Source organism: Bubalus bubalis, chromosome 15 (genome assembly GCF_019923935.1).
Source record: "Bubalus bubalis isolate 160015118507 breed Murrah chromosome 15, NDDB_SH_1, whole genome shotgun sequence".
Taxonomy (NCBI): Eukaryota; Metazoa; Chordata; class Mammalia; order Artiodactyla; family Bovidae; genus Bubalus; species Bubalus bubalis.
The window spans coordinates 66,050,826-66,074,824 of NC_059171.1; the positions used below are offsets into that span (position 1 = coordinate 66,050,826).

At 45.9% G+C, this 23,999-nt stretch overlaps 1 protein-coding gene and 1 long non-coding RNA gene across 5 annotated transcripts in view; one reads left to right on the forward strand and one right to left on the reverse strand.

The window, feature by feature from the left end:
• The window catches only part of LOC123329496, a 95,750-nt gene that overhangs the window by 67,740 nt on the left and 4,011 nt on the right, over positions 1 to 23,999 (forward strand). The window lies entirely within an intron of this gene.
• Positions 1 to 23,999, reverse strand: part of ANXA13 (annexin A13) — a 57,005-nt gene that overhangs the window by 5,284 nt on the left and 27,722 nt on the right. For all 4 annotated transcript variants that reach the window (XM_006042558.4, XM_006042556.4, XM_025265462.3 and 1 more), the window contains 7 exons: positions 17,650 to 17,744; positions 13,748 to 13,918; positions 10,335 to 10,368; positions 10,151 to 10,230; positions 8,494 to 8,562; positions 7,982 to 8,083; positions 3,360 to 3,435 (listed from right to left, as the gene is read on the reverse strand). In XM_006042558.4, the coding sequence (XP_006042620.4) occupies positions 3,360 to 3,435; positions 7,982 to 8,083; positions 8,494 to 8,562; positions 10,151 to 10,230; positions 10,335 to 10,368; positions 13,748 to 13,918; positions 17,650 to 17,744 (627 nt within the window). The remainder of the gene's footprint in view (positions 1 to 3,359; positions 3,436 to 7,981; positions 8,084 to 8,493; positions 8,563 to 10,150; positions 10,231 to 10,334; positions 10,369 to 13,747; positions 13,919 to 17,649; positions 17,745 to 23,999) is intronic.

Sequence of the window (23,999 nt, forward strand, 5' to 3'; positions counted from 1 at the left end):
TTTTCGAGCCCTGCCCCAGTCAGAAATGAATGAAGTATGAGCTAGTCCACAAATTAACAAAGTATGGTCTCTCTTCACCCATAAGGGGATGGGGTGCACCTCTGCTCCTGGAGATAAATCTTGGTTTGTCCCCTCTCCTCCCAGGTTCATAGGAGTCTAACACTTTGGGGGGATGAACTCTTTTCTGTTTATGTTGTTGATGTTTTGCCTAGAACAATGAGCATTTTTGATGTTAGGGATAAGTAATAAGAAATAAATTCAGCGTAAGTGTGGATGCACATCATTACCATGTCCTGTAATGAGAACTCTTATTTTCTAGGTAATTGCCAATGGGATTGATGCTTACAAGCCAGAGGGAAGAACAGAACTGTGGAAGCAGAGTCTAGTTTGGGGGTGTGTCTCCTTATTTTATAGATTATGTGGTAGTCACCAGAGTGTCAGTGGAGAAGCCCAGACTCAGGTGTCTGAATCCACAAACTGCTGAATTGGTGGTGGTTTTTGGGGTGAACCTGGCAATTTGAGGAGCAGCATATCTGAGACTCACTGTGGCACCCCCCTCCCAGGCATTCTGAGCTGGTGACCTCACAAGATTGCCCTGAGGACCCTCTGCCATGCATTTGTATTAATTGATGTTGAAATAATCATCTGCCTGATGTCAGTGTGTTCTGAGTCTACACTAGGGGTGACTTCTCCCTTGAACTCCTTCTTCCTGATATATTGGGGAGAAAATTCTCAACTTTGCTCCTGCATACAGGCTATGCCTGGTGAACAAGCTCTGCTGCTCACAGCTGCAGGAAGGTCCCAAAAGTTTGGATGGGATTCCAAAGTGGAAGGATTTCCCAGATGGCTCAGTGGTAAAGAACCCACCTGCAAAACAGGAGTCATAGGAGTTGCAGGTTCGATCCCTAGATCAGGAAGATTCCCCAGAGGAGTACATGGCAACCCACTCCAGTAGTCTTACCTGGAGAATCCCATGGACAGAGGAGCCTGGTGGGCTATAATCCATAGGCTCACACAGAGTCAGACACGATTGAGGCGACTTAGCATGGATGCTCAGACAGCTCAGGAGGATATGGGAATAAAGCTGTTTGTGGCTGTGGGTGCAGGGCAGCCAGATGCTCTGCTGTGTCCCCTACTCCTCTGGGCATGCAGAGCAGGGATTCTCAAACTCCAGGGAAAGTAAGACAACCACTTGGGGAGCTTGTAAAGGTGTGGCTTTAGGCTGAATTCCTGCAAGTTCTAAGTGGGTGGCCTGGACTGGGACTCGGAAACTGCATTTTCACATCCCCTTCCCCCAGGTGGTTCTGATACAGGGGGTTGTTAGACCCCACTTTGAGAACTGCTGTTCCAGAGACTATGAGCAGTGAGAACCATTTGGTCTCATAAACACCTCCTCCTCAAATTTAGCTTCACATTGGCATCTTTACAAGTTAGGTAGGAGCAGGGTGGGGAAGTGTCTAGAGAATTTAGTTATGGAATCATGTTCCACTCTCTTTGTGGTTCATTTTCAAGGTCTTTTCTGATCTCTTTTTAATTTACTGATCTTTTAGGGGAGTCCACCTAAGTCCTGCATTTCATGGTCCCCCAACTGTAGGGCCGGGCCCTTTCCTTCCTCTGTACTCACTTTGCTCTGATTGCTTTTATCTTTGTGCATTTGTGCTTGTGCGTGCGTGCTCAGTCGTGTCTGGCTCTTTGCAACCCCATGGACTGTAGTCTGCCAGGCTCCTCTGTCCATGGGGATTTTCCAGGCAAGAATACTGGAAGGGGTTGCCATTTCCTTCCCCAGGGGAATCTTCCTGACTCAGGGATCAAACTCCCATCTCCTGTGTCTCCTGCTTTGCAGGTGGATTCTTTACCTGCTGAGCCATCAGAGAAGCCCATTTTATCTTTACTATAGCTCAGTCCATTGATTTGTGTGTTTGTCCTGACCTTGACGCTTCTTTAAAAGAGGAACTGGACCTGTTTCCCACTGATTCCCATGCCTGGCACAACCCCTGGCCCAAGCAGGTGCTAAGTAAATGTTACAGACTTGAATGGTTTTATTACCATTAATACTTAATATCAATAAGGATTTATATTAACCTTCTGACTGAATTCTGGTGTTTTCCTAATTCTTTACAACTGCAAGTACAGAAAGGATTTGGAGCCTTGTAAATGGGCCATGAGTAGATCTCTCTGTTTACTTGAGACAGTGATCCCTAAAACCCTAAGGACAGTCATCTGTGTGTATCCATCTTGGGACAGGAGCAACATTAAGGATGCTCAGGCCTCTGCATTGGATCACAACAGCAGAGCCGCTAGTTTGAATGCAAAATGTTGATGGACTAAAAAAATAATCAATTGCTGACATTGCTCCCAAAAGTCCCATCAAAAAAAAAAAAAAAAAAAAAGGCAAAACAAAAGAGTTTGGCAGCGATAGGACATTTTTTAGCTTCCAGGGGCTGCTTTTTTGGTTCTTCCTCTTCTTCTGGGGATATTCTCTCCATTTCTTGTGCCATTTGGGATGCTGCCCTGGCCTCCGCGCCACTGGAGTGTGGACAAAGGACAATGCCTTCCTTCCAGGACTTGCAAAGATGAGAAAGGAGCCTGCCAGTCACAGCCCAGTACCCATCTCTCTGCTATTTCCTGCCTTACGGGCAACACCTGGAGAGAAGGGCCTGGCGTTTGCTTGGCATAGCCATGATCTGGTCTCCTCCCCCTTGCTTTCTAAACAGATCTCATTCATTCCAATGTTGAAGGGAAACAAATGGAAAAGGTCACCCTCGAGCCATCAGGCACCTGCGAAAACTTGTTCATGGATCAGAACCTGAGTGCTTTCGGGTGTGTGTCATGTGAACCTGTGCTGCCCTGAGACTAGACAATGGTCCCAGGCTGTGATGGTTGCTGCTGGGGACCCACAATCTTAGTGGGACTGTAGTGGATGCTGTGATATGTCCCAAAGCTTCTGTCTTCAGGACCGTGGCACTGAGGCAAAGTGTTATGTGCTGGCTGCTCACAGCTGAGTCACTTTTCAGGAGGGAGGGAGTGACTGGGTCATACGCATTAGGAGTCAAAGGAGGGAGCTGGCTTCCCCAAGGTTGCACATGCCTCGTGGGTGCAGCCAGCCAGCTGCTTGGTGAGGGGTGCGAAGGCCTGGGACCCTTGCCTACACTTCAGACATCCCGACTTCAGGGCTTCCTGGGGACCAGAAAAGCTCCTGTTGCAGCTGCATCACACCCATTCTCTCCCTTCCCAAGGCTGCTTAGATGTGTTGTGGTTCTCAGACTATTACCTGAAGTCTTCCAGCACACAAACCTCTATCTCCGAGTGTGGTTCCAGGGAGCCTGGCTGAAGTCAGGGGCTCTCCTGGCTTTACTTACCGAGCGTTAAGTAGGCCTTCTGCAGGTCTCCTGATGTTTCTGCCTCGATGGCCTCTTCGATGTCTTTGCCGATGAGCTAGAGAGAGAAAGTCTAGCTGTTAGTCCAGCTTTTGCTCTTGGCCGTGGTGCACTGAAGGCTTGTTCTTCCACGAAAAGACTCATCCAGACTTGGTCATGCAAGGACCAAGGAAACTTTGAAACTCCCACCTGGCCTCATCCTTTGCAGGGCTGGGGGTGGTACCCTGCCCATTCAAGTGGGGACTCTCAGGGCCAAGAGAGATTTGACCCCTAATGGACGTGACCCCAGGCAGAACCACCCCCTCGGCCTCAGTTTCCTCTTCTGTAAGAGTCAGAGAGTGGAAGAACAACGAGTAAATACTGAAACAACATTCTTTGTATTTCTATAGTACTTGAGTTTCCTATGTGTTTATAAAAATTCTTTCCATTTCCAGTTTTTCAGGAGGCTGTGGTTATAATCATCTCCTTCGTTGTAAACTGAGACGGGGAGCTCAGGCGGCTACCGTCTGGGCGACATAGGTAGAGGCCGTCAAGTTCACGGCAAGGACTTGGTCTAACGTTTCTGATACGATGGGGTTACATGGGCTAGGAGCAGGGTGGGGGATGTGTAGGGGCCTGACCACGTAAAATGCCAATTTCCTTCCCTCTGGGGAGACTCTGAATGATCTTGTATTCACCCCCAGCTCGCCTATCATTCTGCGTAGCATTACATGTTAGGTTTCCTTCCAAATATTTATAGAAGCTGAAGTTTAGAGTAAATTGTGACCACACTTAGCACAAGTACTGCCTGGGCCAAGCTCAGAGCAGGCATACAAAGAGAAAGGAGAAACTTCAGGTTTGGGAAATGCAGTTAAGCATTAAGAAATACTGAAACTTCTTTCTTAGAAATTATCTTTTGAGGATATGACACAACTGTGAGTCTATAAATAACTGGGGCCTTTGAGGACACACCAGGGGAATTTATTCTGAAAATCCTGGTAAACAACATATTCTTTGTGGTGGGAGCACGATGGATGCATGGGGAGGAGGGTCTGAATGTAATGAAACCCGTTGCTTGATCTCCTCATCGGAGCTGGTCCATCTAGAGGTCTGGTGTGGAATGGACCTAGATAAGATGGGAGTTGGGTTGGGGGGCTTTCAGTCCTGTCCCTTTCTTAGCTGTCTTCAGTTGTTTAGGGGTTGGATGTGGGAGCTAGTATTTCAGAAGAAACTGCTCTCCCTTTCAACCATGAACAGGGTTCTTGTTCTGTAGATGGAGGTTGTATTACAAAAGGAGATTGTATTCACATAGGTCTCTGTTTACTTAAAAAAAAAAGAATCCTCACACTAAACCACTTTCTGTTTTTATTGTTAATACTGGGCTAGAACAGTATTTTTAAATTTTCTATAGCATCTCAGTCTACACGACAGATAAAAGCAGGAAAGCAGAGCTGTTCTAGGGAGGCGGGAGAGGGGTTCCCGACCCCAGGCCTAGACGCCAGGCTCCCCTCCTCTCAGAGCCTCATCGCTGCCCGTCTCCAGGGGGCGCTATTTATGAGCTACAGGGAGATGGCATTGTCCTTTCTTCTCTGCCTGTCTCTTGACCCTATCCCCTCCTGATAGCTCCCAAGGTACCTCCAGAGGTTCCACTGAACACAGATGGAAAACAATCCACTGGCCCAAGGTACTAGGACTCTCCTTTGCAAATGACAGGCTTCCCACTGGAACACTTAATTCTTAGGGGGCTCTTTGGACACAACCAGGTTTTGTGATCTCGGTACAAAAACTCAGTGCCAGGGTGGGTTCCAGACAAGCCTCAAAGGCTTCTAGTTTACCAGGTAGCATTGTCTGTGGAGAGATTATTAGAAGAATAGGGGAGACATTTCTTTCTTTTAAAACCGGTGCCCCTGATTGGCCACATGCCCACAGCAGAACCATAGGCACTCTGGTTTGTTATAAAAGCTAAAGGGCTAAAGGCTCTGGAATGGGCTTAGAAAAGCTTTGTAAGGGGAGGGGAGAAGTGATGAGGGGTGCGGTGGGGAGGAAGTGACCTGGGGCTAAGGGTATGTGTACCTACAATTTATACTGAGCCCTGTTTGGGAACGTCAGAACTCTATAAGCCTCTCATGTTTGGTAGACTTGTGAAGAGTAATAACTTTTCACGATGCAGCACAGTTGGGAAGCTTTGTTGTTTGGGCTGGGATTTCTGAGTGTCAGCAGTGAAGATTCAAGTTTAGAGGACAAATCAAGGGCAAAGTTTTTGGGCCAAAAATTAAAATTCCACTCTATGCCAGCACAACCTATGTCACATAATAGACTTCAATGATCTGACTCTAGCGTCTTCGTGCTTTTAGGCAGAGACCATGAGAAAATTTATGGAGCCAGATTCCCAAGATCGTGGTCATGGTGAACTCTCAAAATCAGTGATAAAGATCAAGATGAATGATGTTCCAGGAAGGTTTTTGGAATAGATGAATAGGTATTAATAGCATTTTAAAGCTGGTTTCATGTAAAGAATCCTCAGATCAGTAGCTTATCTTATTTTCCATTTGAGTTTCAGCTGTTTTTTGTTGCTGTTGGTTCACACAGGGAGACTCCTACCAACTGCTAATGTTAGCTGAGCACCCGCTGCATGCCAGGCACTAAATGCTTTAAATCTGTTATTCATTTAATCCTTACTAACTCTGTGAAGCAGGTACATTATTATCCCTGTTTTACAGTTGAGGCACAGAACCCTTAGCCATTTGCCCAGCCTAAAGCAGACTTCTTAAACTTTAACATGCATCAGGATCTAGAAGATTTATTAAAACACAGATTGTAGGACCCCAACCTCAGGGAATCTGATTCAGTTGATCCAGGGTGGGGATTAAGAATTCTTGTTTTAAGCATGTTCTCAAGTGATACTGATTCTGCTGATTCAGGATTAATTTTAAGAACAGTTGGCTTAGGGAGTATCCTTAGGTCGTCAGTAACTCATGTGTACACACACACACACACACACGTATGTGTGTTTCTATAGTGATGCCTAATGACAACCACCCCAGAAACTCGGACATCCATGGCCCCTGTCTAATGGGAAGAGGCTCTAGGTCATGGAGAAGGCTTCCAGCTCAGTCTACTCAGCTCCAGGCCCAAAGGCCAGGGGAGTTCAGGGTGAGCTGCCTTTGATCAGGACTCTGGGCACGATTTGAAAGCAGAGGGCCCTAAAGGCTTATATACAGTAATGATAAAATTCCAAAGCTTTCTTGTCTTTTCATCTGCTGGCAACACGTCGGAAAATGCTATTCTGAGTGAGGAGCGGCCAGTTCTAGCCGAGGTAGGAGCTCAGGCTGGGGAATCTTGGAGCTCTCATCCACTTTCTGCTACTGACTTGCTGTGTGGTCCTGATAAGTAACAGATGGCTCCTTACTCATAACAGACTTCCCTTGTCCAGCAGTTGTGGGTAACAATGGCTGTTCAGCCTACATTCAAGTTACAGTATTGTCGTGAAGTTGAAATGAGACACTGGGCACAGATGTGCTTTGAATAGTTAAAAGCACTCCACAAATAAAAAATACTAGACTAAAGAATATCTGATATTCCACAAAAGCCTTCCTGAAATTAAAGACTGATTTTCAGGGAAAGACTAACTAGTAAGTGTCTTGAAATAACTAACTCACCTTGTTGGCTTACAGTGATCATCAGATTAAAAAATAATTGTACAAAAGCAATTTATACACATCTTTTCAGGAATGTATCTCTGAGGTATTATTGTATATGTCTCAGGCACTGTTTAGCCAATTGTCAATTGGAATAAAAATAAGGGTAAACATTTGTATGCTTACTACAACCCAGACACTGTCCTGAGCCTATTATATTCATCTTATTTAACTCTTAAAATATTCCCTTGAGGTTGGGAAGATGATGTTCAGGGTCTCTTTTTACAAATGAGGATGGAGATGTCTGGTCACTTGTTACAGTAAAACCAGGATTTGAACCTGGGCCCTCTGACTCTAGGGCTTTGCTCCTAAACTTGACCTGCTGTCCTAGCCTCTGCTGCAAAGTGGGGTTTCTGAGCCTCAGCACTGCACTGGGGCCAAATGGTTGCCTGTTGTGGGGAGCTGCCCTGTTCATTGTGAGATGTGTAACAGCATCCCTGGTCTTGACCCTCTAGATGCCAATAGCGCTGCTCCCCCCAACACATCTGGTTGTGACATATTTTCAGACATGATCAAATAATCCTGTGTGTGTGTGTGTGTGTGTGTGTGCTCAGTCATGTCCAACTCTCTGTGACCCTATGGACTGCAGCCCACCAGGCTCCTCTGTCCATGAGATTCTCCAGGCAAGAATATTGGAGTGGGTTGCTGTGCCCTCCTCCAGGGAATCTTCCCAACCCAGGGATCAAACCCGAGTCTCTTGCATCTCCTGCATTGGCAGGAGGATTCTTTACCACTGCGCCACCTGGGAAGCCCCAAATATCCCTTAGGGTGTGCAAGATCATCCGTGATTGATAACAACCGTTGTAAAAGACACCCGCCGCCCCTGTGCCCACTGCTCAGTTCCATATCCCAGATCTCGCTTCTTTTGGATATAACTTGAGACTGTGTTCCTGTGTGAACTCCTTGCCTTAGTGCTGGATCACTTACAGTTTGGTAGGCTTGAAAGGTGGCTCGTAACTGCTTGTGGCTTCTCTTGGCCAGGAGTTCATTGAAGGCAAGCTCGTCCGTGCCCCAGCGGCCTTCCCCTGCCTAGAGAACCAAGTGCAAACATTTTGAAAATGACTTTTGCAAAAAGACCAAATATACACAGCTGTGACCAGGCCTCACTTACAGGAAACAATAAAACATGAGCCAAAGAGAGCCAAATTGATTGACCTAGCTCTTTCAATTTCTAACCCACAAGTATACCTCACCTATCTATTTATGTTATTTATATGTCCCCTTATTTCAAAATGGATCTGAGATGGTTAACACCAGAGTAAAATAATAGAATAAGCAATTCTTTTAGGTTCACGAAGACAGTATAGATGAAAAATACTTTCAAGATCCTACTTATTTCCCAAGTAATTCCAATTCACATAAAAGAAAGACATAATTGTTGAAAATCGTGTTAAATATAAGAAAACCATTTGTAGAGACTGGCACGCCCGCTTACTTACATCATACAGCTCTTTGGCATCCTGCCCAGCTAGATCTTTGTCCACATTATCTCCTTCATCACGATTAGCCTAGAAAAATCAACACGTTGTTATTAACTTGAGTTCCTGCTTGACCAAAGAAAACAAAAAAGGAAAAGTCCTCGAAAAGGGGTGATTTCAGAGCCGTGGCCTGGAAATTAGATTCAGCCTGGCAAAGTGGCAGCCCTGCTCTTTGCTGCCATCTTTTGGGCACAACTGATAAACAGAGTGGCTTCTGTGACAACACATTTTTCCTTTTTTTTTTTTTGTAGAAACCAGGGTCACTCACAAACCCCTCCGACCTCTAAGAAACCTCATGATGTCCCCTAGAGTGAGTCTGTTGAGAAGGTATCCATCTTCCTTCCAAAATATCAAGTTTCACCTCTGAGGGTCCCTGTCCGGAAGAACCCTGGATGTTGGTCATGGAAGGCCTTGGAGGTCTCACTTAAGCCCTTTAGTGGCAGGTGGAATTCTAAGGTGACCCCGATGGCCCACACTATTCTCCTCCCTTTGAGTGTGGGCAAGACCTGTAAACATGTGAGGTATCACCCCTGTGATCGTGTTATGTTTATGTGGCAACAGGGATGTTTGCAGATGTAATTAAGGTCCCTAATCAGTTACCCTGGGTATGTCTGACCCAATCAGATGAGCTCTGAGAGGTCAGAGATGGAAGAAGTCAGAGAGATGAGTTCACACTGGTCTGGAAGAAACCATACAGCCATGCTCTGAACTCTCTCTGGGGCCACATGACAGGGGACTGTGGGTAGCCTCTAGGAACTGAGGGTCTTTTTAGTAGACAGCTAGCAAGAAAACAGGAACATCAGTCATACAGCTACAGAGAGCTGAAATCTGCCAACAGCCAGTGAGCTTAGGAGAGGACCCCAGGCCTCACAGGAGATGGCAGCCCTCGATTCCAGCCTATAGAGACCCTGAGCCAAGGACTCAACTAACCTGTAACAGGAGCCCCGGTCCATGGAAACTGCTAGATCATAGATCTGTGTTGTTGCTAAGTCTGCAGCAATTTGTTATGCAGCAGGAGAACATTCATATAGTCTTCCTGCTATAGCTCAAGCTTACTCTATGTGTTCTCTGCTGTCAATCTTTCCACAGGGAAAGTAATCAGAGGAAACACACAAAGCTCAGAAAGACGGGTGTGTCAATGAGAGGGCAGATGCCATCTGGCTGGAGGCCCAGGGGCTGCGTCCTTGCAGGGCCAGTTCTGAAAACCCTGCTTTCTTGGCCAAGCGGTTCCTACAGGCCTAGACTCAGGGTGAATCCTGAAAGTTAGTTGTATCATGAAAAGGACCCTATTTGGGGTCAGATGAGCCTGTATCTTACTGTGTATACACCTAGAGGTTCCTCACTGGCAAAGTGAGATGGCAATGCTTAATGAGATGACTCACTAACAGAAAGAGATTGTAGACGGCAAATGACAAGGCAGACTGTTACAAGGGGGAAAATCTCCACTGAATAATTTCAGAAGAGCTAGATGGACAGAAGACAGGTTGGTGGTTCCTCAGTAGCAATTTAATAAGAGAAGGAAATGTTTATTATCTACATTGCCTTTTACATCATGGTTGTACGTTGCCAAGGGCTATTTCTCAAGATCATAAAGCAGGTGAGACCTCTTTACTCTTACCTGTAGCAGGGAGACCAGAATTCTTTTTAGGCTTCCACTTGTATCACCTGTGACATCTGATTCAAGGCTCTTGCCAAACACTTTAGCGGAAGAAGAAAGGAGGAGAGGAAGCAGAGTTTTAGTTTCCCAGAGGTAGTTTGCAAGAGGCATTCTTTATCTAAAGGCAGAACAAAAGGTCACTTACACCTTTGGTAGGCCTCTCTAATGGCAATGATTTCCTAGGAAAGATAATAAAAAAAATCAATACTTCAAGGCGGGGTTTATTGATAAGATAGGCAGATACCAGGCAAGGTAAGAGGCAGAAACTCTTTCTGGACACAGGATGCCTTCAGGACTTCCTCCAAAGGGGGCAGTCCCTGCAGATCAAAGTCCAAACCTAGAGCAAGTTGGCAAGTCCCTGGCTGGTGGAGATAAGGGGTTTCCCTGGTGCTTCAGGGGGCAAAGAATCTGCCTGCAATGTGGGAGAGTTCCATCTCTGGGTCGGGAAGATCCCCTGGAGAAGGGAATGGCTACCCACTGCAGTATTCTTGCCTGGGAAATCCCACGGACAGAGGAGCTGTTGGTCACAGTCTATGGGGTCACCAAGAGTTGGACACGACTGAGTGACTAACACACACACATACACATCCTTAGTTAAAAGTGAAAGCATTTCAGCTAAGCTGATTTATTTTTTAAAGATTCCTCGATGTGGATCATTTTTAAAGTCATTACTGAATTTGTTACAATACTTTTTCTGTTTTCTGTTTTGGTTTCTTGGCCATGAAGATCTTAGCTCCCCACCCAGGGATCAAACCCACACAGCCTACACTGGAGGGCAGTCTTAACCACTGGACCACCAGGGAGGTCCCTAAGCTAACACAATCACCACTGCCTTCTTGCTCCACTCTCACTCCCCATCCTCCCCCGCAGGGAGCCAGTTTTAGAAATTCTGTGCATATTTTCCCTTTGCATTTGTACATATATGCTTGTGCTACTGAAAATACATAGAATTGTTTTGTGTATGTGTTTAAAAACTGGAATACTGTATATGTTTGGTCAACTTATTTTTTTCACTCAGTAATAGGTCTTTAAGGTCCAGCTATGCTTACGCACAGTCACCTAGCATTTTTTTTTTTTAAATGGAGACAAAATGTTCCATCCTACAGTAAGCCCCAGTTTATTTAGCCAGCCTCTGACTGATGGACATTTAGGCTGTTTCCAATTTTTCTCTACTTCGAACAAGGCTGCACTCAGTCAACAATTTGCTTTGTGCTGCAGTGCAAGTCTCTCCCTAGGGTGTGTGCTGGGAAGGACTGCCTTACAGGCACATGCCCCCCTGATGAAACGAGTGTAATGATAAAGTGAACTACACGCATCTTTTGGTTTCCCGGTACATACGAAAGTGACACTGATGTCTATGTACGGTGGAGTCCTTTTGCTGTCCATCTGAAACTGTTACGACATTGTTAATCAGCTATAATCCAATATAAAATAAAAGGTTACAAAAAGAAAAAGAAAAAAAGTTATGCTGACACTCTACTGTGGTCTATTAAGTGTGCAAGAGTGTCTAAAAAAACAATGCACATACCTTAATTTAAAAATACTTTATTCCTAAAAAATGCTAGCCATCATCTGAACCTTCAGCCAGTCATCATCTTTCTGCCAAGGGAGGGTTTGAAATATTATGAGAATTGCCAAAATAGGAGACAGAGACAAGTGAGCAAACGCTGTTGGAAAAATTATGCTGATAGACTTGCTCCAAGAAGCATTGCTGCACACACTCAGTTTGTAAAAATGCAGTAAAGTGAAGTGCATAAAGCCATGTATGGCTGTATATTTCAATGGCTCGTCCCGACAGGGCCACTTGGGAGCTTCCTCAGTTTTCACTTGAACCAGCAGCATGTAAGAGCCAGTGTCTCCCCACAGTGTCTCCCACAAACTGTTTAAAATGAAAGTCGTGAGGCAGTGATGGGGAGAAGGGGGTGGGGCTGATGGAAGATGAGGAGCCAGGCCCGTGTTGCTGTGGTGGGCGGGAAGGGGGTAGGAGGAGGTGGGGGCTGAACACCTGTGACTCTGCGGCCCCTTCCCCTTTCTCCTCCTTCCAACCCACGACCAGGATCTGCCTGAAACTGTCGCCTGCTCTCTCCCTGCTTTTCTCCTTTTTACTGTCAGATCTATTTGATTGGGAAAACAAAAGTCTTGCTTATTGTTCAAGACCAGGACCCAAAAGAAACTAGGTTGAGGGTGAGCCACATGGGGACAAATGTGATTAGAAAAAGAATGACCAAATTAACCTTCTGGCCAGGGGAGGCTGCCCAGATACTGGCTTCTGGGTGACTGGCACTTTGGTGCTTCTGGAAAGGATGGGGGTACTGAGTAAGGAGAGATGTGTGGTTATTGGACAGAACCAATGCCATCCTCCTGTGCTAACGCTCCTCTAAACCACCATCCTAACCCCAAATAGAGGGGTTTTATTATCTGTGGGAAGAAGAGGAGTCCAGGGATGTTCAGGAAAGGGGTTTGCTCCTGTAGCCTGGACCCCGGTGGTGCCTCGGGTAATGGGCTGGACAGCACAGGCTGAGCAGAAGGAGCGAGCCTGGGTTATTGATAAGTGTTAATAGCCCAGCAGCATCAGAGCGCTGGGGTGGTTTTCCTCACTATCTGCTCCAGGTGCTGCTTCTGTTTCCTCCCTGGAGGAATCAAAAATGTTGGGTTTTCTTGGCACTTTCCTTGCTGGACCTCCCCACTCTACATGATGGATGTTGCAGAAGAAGAGGACATTTCCAAAGAATGACCTGGGGACCCTCTTTACTCTTGATGAAGTCCATGGTCCCTGGGCTTCCCTGGTGGCTCAGATGGTAAATAATCTGCCTCCAATGCAGGAGAGCTGGGTTTGATCCCTGGGTCAGGAAGATCCCTTGGAGAAGGGAATGGCAACCCACTCCAGTATTCTTGCCTGGAGAATTCCATGGACAGAGGAGCCTGGCAGGCTACAGTCCATGGGGTCGCAAAGAGTTGGACATGACTGAACAGCTAACACACACACAAGGCCCTTATGGGTTCTGGAACCAAAGATGAATGGGCCTTCACAAATGTCCTTTTTAGCTCAGGACATGATGGCATGTACCCAAGGGACAAGGGGAGAGGACTGCTAACAGAAGGACATGGAAACCTCTGGGGAGGTGGTGGCAGCCCCAGCTGTTTCCTGGGATCCCCTTGGCATTCCCACTGCCCTGCCTCGTTCCTTTGCTCCCTGCGTCCACACTTGGATTGCTAATTGGAGTATTGGTGCTAGGAGACCTGCAAAGTCAGGCTGGGCAGGTAAAGTAGGATTCTTATCCCACACATGGAACTGTGCATCTCTTTAGAAAAATAAATCTGGATTGACACAGCTCTTCTGGAAGGCTCTATCCTGTCAAGCCAGGGGCAGTAACACCAAAACCGACCATCAGAATATTGGAAGAGGCATCTCTCCAATGTGAACCAAGCGGGCACATTGCTTGCCCAGACACTTGCTCACCACAAGGGTGGAGGGCTAGGAGGACTTTCCCTTCTGGCTGCTGTAACCCTCTCTGACGGGCATGTGGACGCTCCCTCAGGGGCTCAGCTGGGACTAACCTTATTGGTTCTCGTGCACAGGACCTCGATGAGTACTGCCTCCTTTGTGCCCAGGCCCTTCATGGCCTTCTGCAGCTGCCGGGCGGCATACTCCTCAGGGCGATCCAGAAGGGCCAAGGCTGTCTTCTCAAAGTTTCCACTCAGCTCACTCTTGAGCACCTCTTCCAGGTCCTGTGGGAAGATGGTGGGAGTCCTGACTGAGAAGGGCCTGAGGACAAGGGGGACAGGTGTCTGCTTTCTGTATGGCACGGCCCCAGGGGAGACTGGACACTTGCCGTGGACGCCCAGGGCACACTCTAGACAGGAGCTCTACAGGGCTGAGTGACCTTCTCTGGAAGACAGTGGTCACCCGACTGCCCATCCATCTGCTGGGGACACTGAAGAGAAGTCACAGTGACAACAAGCATTTGCAGAACACTTTAGGGTTCAGAGAGCTTTCTCAATGATCCTCAAGACAGCCCTAAGAGGAGAGGTATTTATTGCTTTATCCCCATGGACTGAACCTCAGTAAGATAAAGGACTCATCTACGAACACTTGGCTAGAGAGGACTAACACAGGTTTGTCCTCTGCAGGAGACTGGCTCATTCACTGGCTGGATGGGGGTGCTTTTGAGAGTGAAACACATGCGTGCTCAGTTGTGTCCAACTCTTTGTGACAGGGTGGACTCTGACCACCCCTCTATCCATGGAATTTTCCAGGCGAGAATACTAGAGTAGGTTGCCATTTCCTTCTCCAGGGAATCTTCCAGACCCAGGGATGGAACCTGTATCTCTTGTGTCTCCTGCTTTGACAGACGGGTTCTTCACCAGTTGAGCCACCAGGGAAGCCCTGAGGGTGAAAGGGGGCACTACTAATTCCTGTTGGGGGACAACAGGAATAAAGTGAGACTGTCCTGGGCAAAATCCATGGACAGCCACTTAGGTGTTTTGTTAAATCCTGAAAGGGACACATGTGAGAAAGAACTCAAGTAGGGGAAGGGAAGTTCATGAAATTCTACCTGGCATCCTGTTTTTGGCAAGCCCCCTCTAATCGCGAATAGACTGCCTGTTCCCATCTGCCTCCCTCTGGCTAGATGGTTTAATGAGAAAAGTGTCAAGAATGAACATTCAGTCCAGCTAGAGCTGTCAACATCCCAACCGAAATGAAGGACCTCAAAGCAGGACTTTCATGCAGAGGGACTGCTCCGTGTGGGTCAGACTGGAAGCCAATAGACCAAGATACAGCACGGAGTGGGCCTGGCTACTCAGCCCCATGCATGATGGCTAACAACACAGTCACGGAGTTCTGTGACCTTGGAAATGCGCTTAATTTCATCATCTCTCGGTTTCCTTCTTTGAAGAATGGGGAGAATAGTAAGACTTACTTCCTAGGGTTGTTGGGAGAATTAAATGAGACAGTCCTTGCAGACACTGAACACAGTGCCTGGCACATTTCCGATGTTCAGTAAGTGAATGTTATGGTTGCTGTTACTATTATTCTATGTTGATGAAACTTTCAGAGAGAAGGCAAATCGACTATTCCTCAAATGAACCTTTGAGTTCCAGATCTGGGAGAAAAACCCAGAAGATTTTTATCCAAGGCCCTGGGATCTGCTGCCTCAACAGTGGGTTGTGATGTTAATGTTACTAGCTTCATTCCATGGCAGTTGCAGCATCTAACCCTGACCTTGTGAAGACAGGCCTCTGGTCAGTGCTCTGGTGTGGATCCACCCGAAGACTGGAAATCTTTTTTCAAGTCAGATGGGCATTATATAGAACAGCAGAGGAGAGAGATTCCAGCTGCCTGCTCTTAGAAGCCACAAGCATGAAAACAAACCCCTGAGTGTTTACATTCTATTTGGACATAGGAGCCAGCTCAGGATACCTTGGCTCTAACCCTGGTTTCCTGCTAACTAGCTGTGTCACGTTGGGATGCTTATTCTCTTTGGAGCTCAGTTGACTTGAGGATTTAGATTTGTTTGTCTCTAATGTCTTCCAGGGCTTCCCTGGTGGCTCAGTGGTAAAGAATCTGCCCACTGATGCAGGAGATGCTGGTTCAATCTCTGGGTCAGGAAGATTCCCTGGAGGAGGAAATGGCAACCCTCTCCAGTATTCTTGCCTGGAGAAACCTCATGGACAGAGGAGCCTGGCAGACTACAGTCCATGGGGTTGCAAAACAGTTGGACATGACTTAGCAGCTGAACAACAATGACAAGAGATGTCTTCTAGCTTTGTAATATGATTCTCAACCACCTCTTTGGCGGTCCCAGCCGTCTGATACACAGCTGAGAATTGGAAAGTAAAAAAAAATGATTGGCAGATGTAGGTATTGCAGATTTTGTGCCCACTTTAACAAAGCCCGAGGTTCTGACTTTGAACCTGTTTACTTTTATTTTACTGCTTCCTAAGTGGTGCAGTGATCAAGAATACTCCTGCCAATGCGGGAGACACAATAGACACAGGTTCCATCCTTGGGTCAGGAAGATCCTCTGGAGAAGGAGATGGCAACCCACTCCAATGTTCTTGATGAAAAATCCCATAGTCAGAGGAGCCTCATGGGCTACAGTCTGTTGGGTTGCAAAGAGTCAGACACGACTTAGCGTGCACACACACTCTTATTTTACACCAAAGCTTAAGAAGCCTGCGCCTGACTTTCCATATTGGCAGGATAGAAGCAGACACAGTGCTTGAGGGGCTGCTACAGTCAGGCACACTGACAAGGGTGAGAGTTCAATGTCATTCAATTCAATTTCAAGCAGCTGAACTGAAGCTTCCCTCATCTTCACCAGTGTCATCAACGAATGACATTGACAAGCCTCACTGTGAGGAGAGAAGCAGGAAAAACTACAAAAGCACAGCTGTCTGGACCACTTAGTATAGAAACAAACTGCTCCTCCTCTTATGGCAATGGGTTCTCCAGAAGTGATGGCTGGCCCTGGAGATGGAAGACTTAGACTCGAGGCCTGGTTCTTTTTCTTATTAAGTGTGTGGTTTTGCGTCAGTCTTTTAAATAGATGAGCTCCACTTTCCTCTCTGGAAGATGGAAACAGTCATCCCTTATTAGGGCTTCCCTTTGCTGGAAGGTGCCAGCATTTCCCTGCCTGATTCTCCCAGCAACCTGAGAAGGGAGGCAAATTTATCATTGTATTTGTGAGGAGACCAAGCCTGGAGAGATGGTTGCCCACTCAGTGACAAATATGTAAAAGTCCATTTCTATCTCTCTATCTAATTATACATAGAATTATTGACTCTGTAAAGATTTTCTAAATTTGGAATTACAATGCAGCATAATTATTATTTATTTTGTAAACTGATCATTCTAATGACATTAAGAAAATGTTAAATTGTGTTCATGATATATTAATGAAGAAAATACTGTAGAAAGACTAATGTTTTCTTAAAGATTTCTGTACATAACACTATCAAGGATAAGAATAAAAGAAATGTAAAGAAAGGAAAAGGTATTGATGCTTAATGAAACAGAGGGTGTTTTCGCTTTTTGGTTTTTTAGTTTTTGTAACAGTCATTTATGAAGAATAAATCATTATTGAAGACACATGAATAAATTAAGAATTCTTATATAAAGACCCTTCCGCAAAAACTGATTTTCAAATTAGTGGCCTATCTATAAGTCAATGTGTGGAAATAGTCCAAAAGAATGGGGAAAAAATGACTGAGGGATTAATTTAAAAAGAAGTCAATTGAAAAAGTAATGAATTAATATTGATTTTACAGGCTGTTAACAAGACCATTTCAGTTTTTCTGAAGTCAATTAAAGCTCTAAATAGTTGTCTTGTTTTGTTTCTCCTGGACTAACTAGATAAAGCTTTAAAGGTATCCGTCACTGTCTTGGGAACAAAGGAAGCAGAAGAGACAGTTAAGACCAAGGCCATGTGCGCATGGCTGAAGACCCTCGGCATCACCTTGCCGTACGTTGTCTTGTACTTTTGTTTTATTTGTTGCCTCTCATGCGATGTCCTGCTTGATAAGATTTCGATGATGGCAGCTTCATCAGTTCCTAAAGTGCAGGAGAAAGAAACAAAACCACAGTGAGCAAGAAACAAGAAGGAAGTTTATTTTAGTCCAGCTAGAGAAGCCAGGGCAAAGGTCACAGACTTTGGTGTAACCTAGATGGACCACTTGACTTTAATATCTTGTGCTGATAACTGTATTCTCTTTATTCACTTAACAAGTATCCATTGAGGTCTCACATTGCATAAAGCACAGTACTAGGCATTGTAGTGGAAAGAGGAACAAATACAGTGTATCCCTTAATTTCACTCCTCAACATAAATATAAGAGAAATGAAAACTTATGTCTGCACAAAGCTTGTATTCAAATGTTCACAGCAGCATCATTCATAATGGTCAAAAGGTGCAAATCACTTGAATGTCCATCAGCGGCTAACAGATAAATGAACCATGGCATATTCATTTGGTGGAATGTTACTTGAAAAGAAATGGAGTACTGGTATATTTGATATGAATGGACCTTAAACACACCATGGTAAGTGAAAGAAACCAATCACAGAAGATGATGTATTATGATTCCATTCTTATGGAACTCCAGCATAGAGAAATCTATATTAAGACAGAAAGAACAGTGGCTGAAGGTGGGGTGGGCAGAGAGGTGATAGCTCAAGTGTAGGACGTTTCTTTTTAAGGTGATGAAAATGTTCTAGATGGACCATGGTGATGGTTTCATGTATTACCACATTAAAAACAACTGAATACATTAAAAACAACTGAACACTTGAAATGGGTGAATTGTATGGTGTGTCTTATATCTCAAAAAAAAAAAAGCTGTTTAAAAAAAAAAATGGTATGTTCCTTGGCCTCCAATTACTTAAAAGGGAATGGAAGAGGTTAAGACAAAAGGCCCAAATTGCTACAATATCAGGCCCATTCATAAACTTGTTAATTTCATAGAAAAGTCCTAATCGGGAGCTTGAGGGGTAGTTACCCCTTAAACTCCTTTAAACCACATTTTTCCCCTGATGCTCAAAATAATCCTTGTTCATCGTAGGTGAAAGTGAAAGTCGCTCAGTTATGTCCAACTCTTTGCCAGCCCATGGACTATACAGGCCAGAATACTGGAGAGGGTAGCCTTTCCCTTTTCCAGGGGATCTTCCCAACCCAGAGACCGAACCCAGGTTTCCCGCATTGCAGGCGGATTTGTGATCAATACTGAAATGATAATGACTAAGAAAGAAGGGCAGCGTATCATTTTTAGAACCTGGACACAGGATGGGAAGGGGCTTCCCAGGTGGCACTAGTAGTCAAGAACCCTCCTGCCAACGCAGGAGACATAAGAGATGCAGGTTCGATCCCTGGGTGGGGAAGATCCCCTGGTGGAGGGCAACCCACTCCAGTGTTCTTGCCTGAAGAATCCCATGGACAGAGGAGTCTGGTTGGCTACAGTCCATAGGATTGCAAAGAGTTGGACATGACTAAAGTGACTTAGCACACATGCATGCACAGAGTAGCAAAGATGTCCCAGGGGTTGCAGGTATGGGAATGAAAAAGACTACTTGATCAACAAACCTTGAATTCAGTTTCTTCAGACTGGGTTCCTGGCTCCACCCTTAAACCACACGACAAATCATCAGATTCTGGAGCGTTCCTGCCTGTTCCTAGCCCTCCTCTCATGCCTGCTGCCTGCGAATAGTGTGTGCTGGCAAGGACTTGAAGTGTTTGGCCCCAGCCAGCATCGCTTTATTTGGAAAGTCAGTGCTGGGACTTAGAAAGGCCGCACTGACCCAGGGGTTGGAGGGCTGTGCGCTGCTCCTGGGAAAGCCACAGCTCCATGCCTGTGGACTGTTCATGTAGTCTCAAGGACTAGTTCCACCTTTAGAATTCTAGGAAGATCTAGCTCTTTGATTCCAGCTGGAGAAACAGAAAATTTTAGGATGAGCTCACTCGCAAAAATAGCGTTCGCTGCCTGCCTCATTCCAACTCACTCCCAAAGCTATTTCTGCTGTCCCTCCTCATTTCCTCCTGCAGCCTCGCCTACGGAATCTGTATGCAGTTACTTCCTCTGCGACATGATGTCTTTTTAACCTCTGAGTGCCGGAAATCTCACCTCAGAAGGGATTTTTTTTTTTTCTCATAAAAGAATCTCTGAATCCAACCCCTTCCTTTTTTTTTTTTTCCCCATGTGGGCTGCTCCATGGGGATCCTGCCTTACTCTCACCTTTTCTGGTCAGAATTCGCTGTCCTGAGTGGTCTTTCTGCTGAGCAGATCAGCCTGCTCACCCTTCTGCTTCAAACCATTCCATCTAGGCCCCTTTAGATCCAGAACAACAGCCTGGACTCTTCTCTGCCTGCAAGCCCTTCTGTTAGCTTTGCGCCCCTCACCTTCACTCCCGTCCCTCCTTCAGGACTCAGCTCGCTGGACTCTCCTGGGAAGAGATGGACACTCCTTGCTGGGTCCCTCCTATTGCCCTTCCTCCTCCTCTGTCCCGTCTCTGCCATCCCTCACTGCAAGTTCCATGGGAGCAGGGGGCACTGCTCATTGCAGTCTCCACACAGAAGGCTCTCAGTATTCATCAGACCTGACTTGCTGAGTGAAGGAATGTTTAAATGCATGGGGACGTTTGCACTGCATTTTGAGGGCACTGGTCTCTGCATGGGTGTAAAGCTGTGTGCTCTACTCAGGCACTCTGTACGTAGCAGGTGATGTGAAATGTGTGTGTGTGCTTGTGTTGGACTCTTTTCGACCCCATGGACTGTAACCTGCCAGGCTCCTCTGTCCATGGAATTCTCCAGGCAAGAATACTGGAGTGGGTTGCCATTTCCTTCTCCAGAGAATCTTTACGACCTGGGGATCAAACCCAAGTCTCCTGTATCTCCTGCATTGGTAGGCAGATTCTTTACCCCTCACCCCCCAGGAAGCCTGTATGTAGCAGGGACCAACAGGAAACCCTCTGCTCCGATGCTTCAGTCAACCTATATCTGCATAATTCAGGACAATTGAGTTAAAAATTTAAAAGTAAGGCTTGTAAGGCTTTCCTTCCTGCAAGACTTTTTAAAAGGAGAGCAGAGCAGTCTGGGGCTGGCCCAGCAGCAGCCTGGAGGTAGAGGGGAGCAACTGGAAGTGACTTGATTTCCCTCAAGCTCTTTGAGCCCGGGCATCGGGTTTATGTGGAGAACTGTTTCCACTACTGGACCAAGAAGCAATTTACTGAACGGTGACCTCATCTTATATTTCACAGAATGTGTGTCATATAAGCAGTCTGTGCAGGGGAACAATTTCCTGTAAACATTTACAATGGTTTGAGGCACCAGGGCCAGTCCCCAGCAATTCTGGGAAAGATTTTTTTTTTTAATGAGGAAAGAAGGAACCTTAGCCTTGACTGTGCATAGGACACAGTAATTACACAGTTGAGGTCAGAACCCGGTGACCGTCAGCCTCGGAGGGCCAAGAGCCTCCTGACTTTGGCTTTTCCAGCAATTTTCTGGGAAGACACGGAGCTGAGTTTCAGCAGGATGGTGGGGAGTTGAGTTTCTGCTGGGTTTGAAGCGACCTCCCTGTTGCCCTCCCTGATGAGTAACCACTTCTCAGCAGGCCCCAGAGCCAGCCAGAGCCACCCTCCAACAGCTCCATGGCAGCTTCTCTCTCTTAGACCCGTTTCTGTATTTTTTGGAAGGAGAAATGGCAAACCTCCTTTTGCATTTCTGAGAGGATAATGAATGCTGGGGTCTGTGCACTATCAGATTAAGGCATTATCTACAGGAGGGACCTGCTGGGATGGGGGTTCACAGAGCCCTGAGAGGAAGGCCTAACAGAGGGTCAGTGTCAAGGGTTTTAGGTTAACCAAGACCCAGACCAAGGGTCCAAGGTACTTAGGAGCCAGGGAAGCATAAGCACCAAGGATGTGAAAAGGAAATTTGCCAGTTTAGCCTTATTTGGAAAAATCAATTGTTATTTTATGGTATAGCATTCTTGTGTTTCTTTTTTAATTGGAGTACAGTTGTTTTTGGAGAAGGCAATGGCGCCCCACTCCAGTACTCTTGCCTGGAAAATCCCATGGACGGAGGAACCTGGTGGGCTGCAGTCCATGGGGTCGCTAAGAGTCAGACACGACGAGCGACTTCCCTTTCACTTTTCACTTTCATGCTCTGGAGAAGGAAATGGCACCCCACTCCAGTGTTCTTGCCTGGAGAATCCCAGGGGTGGGGGAGCCTGGTGGGCTGCCGTCTATGGGGTCACACAGAGTCGGACACGACTGAAGCGACTTAGCAGCAGCAGCACAGTTGTTTTACAATTTTGTATTAGATTCTTTTTCTGTATCAAAGTGAATCAGCCATACTTATACACATAGCCCCTCTCCCTTGGATTTCCTTCCCATTTAGGTCACCACAGAGTCCTGAGTAGACTTCCCTGTCTATGCAGTAGGTTCTCATTAGCTCTCTGCTTTATATTGTAGTGTATATATGTCAATCCCAATCTCCCAGTCCATTCCACCACCCCTTCCTTGCTTGGGGTCCATATGTTTGTTCTCCATGTCTGTATCTCTATTTCTGCTTTGCAAATAAGTTCACCTATAGCGTTTTTCTAGAATCCACATATATGTGTTAATATACAATATTTGTTTTTCTCTTTCTGGCTTGCTTCATTCTGTATGACACACTCTAGTCAATCCATGTCTCTACAAACGGTCCAATTTCATTCTTTTTTTATGGTTAAGTAATATTGTATTCTTATTATTTTGACTTTCATAGGTGGGTGAATGAGTGGGAGCCCACATAACCTTTTTGATGCCTAGGGCCTCTAACCTCTCTCTGTGCAACATAGTGGATGCATGTGGTTACTGAGGATGCAAAGTGTGGCTGGTCCAAGTTGAAATGTTCTGTAAGTGTAGAATATATATAGTCCTTCGATGACTTAATGTGAAAAATGGGATGTCAGGTATCTCATGAATAACTTTGAAATTGTCTATCAGTTGAAATGATATTTGCAATGCAGTATTGAGTTAACTAAAATATATTGTTAAAATTAATTTCACCTGGATTTTAAAATTTGGCTTCTCAAAAATTAAAAATGACCTGTATGTCTCACCAGGATGGCTATTGGACAGCATGGCCCTAGAAATTTAAATCCAGCCCTGGCAGGGCTGGTATAGCAATAAGGTAAGCACGTGGTCTTACAGATGAGTTTTGCCAATGATACAATTTTCCTTGGACTTACTAATAGAGGTTGGAATTCTAGACCTTTATCCAAATGATAGCTTTTCAAGATGGCTCTAGGTCCAATCACCCCATCCTCATTTCATAATTTTTTGACTTTGGACAAGTAATTAACCTCTGAGCCTTGGCATTCTCCTCTGTTAAGTCATTACAGTACAACCTTACAGGGTTGTCCGGAGGTTACGAAAGATGATGTGTGTGTGGTACCCAGTTTAGCACTTGGCACGTAGAAGGGACTCGCCAACAGTCACCAGCACAAGAGTGGTTCCACCTCGCAGCCACACCCAAGTGGAGGCAGGAGGAGAACACAGCATGACTTTGACGTTCAGTAGGTGCTGCATCTGTGCTTGGCAAACTGAATTCGTGTGGTAGCTAAGAACTCAGGGATTTATCATAAACCACAGCTGACTCATTCCACACCCACTTAAGCCCCTGTCTCCAGCCCACATCCAGATGTCAGGCGCTCACTCAGGAGGCAGCAGGGAAACACCTGTGAGGCTGGCTCAGCCCCTCAGAACTATAAACATCCTGACACCCGCTGGCAAGCATGCCTCCTGACAGCTGTTGTCCGAACATAAGATCAGCCAGCCAGGATGTGAGCAAGGACCAGCTCCTCTCTGCTGAGCTCACTTCTGATGTCCCCCAAACCAAACAACCTGGTTGTCATCCTTCACTTCCAGCCCTCCCACCTCTGATTTGTTCAACAATACTTACTATGTAGAAATCCCTTCTACTACTTCCCTCCACATTGTCTCCAACCCCAGCTCCTTTGGGATTTCAGCGTTTCCTGGGCAAGGTAGGCTATTCTATAGTTGGACAGTTCCTTCTACAGAAGCAAAAGATGTCTTCCTAAAACTTCCACTGTGGATCCCAGGTCTTTCCCCTGGAGTCACACAAAAAGTTTAAATGGCCATCTTCTACCACAATACCCATTCCTAGGAAAGTAACTTTCCACTGATTTACCTCTAAGTAAAATCTAGCACTTGTCTTCATAAAACATTATGCCGAGAGAAAAAAGCCAGACATAAAAGGCCACATATTGAACCTTCAAGTGTCAAACTTTCCAAGATGCGAACATGCGTTCT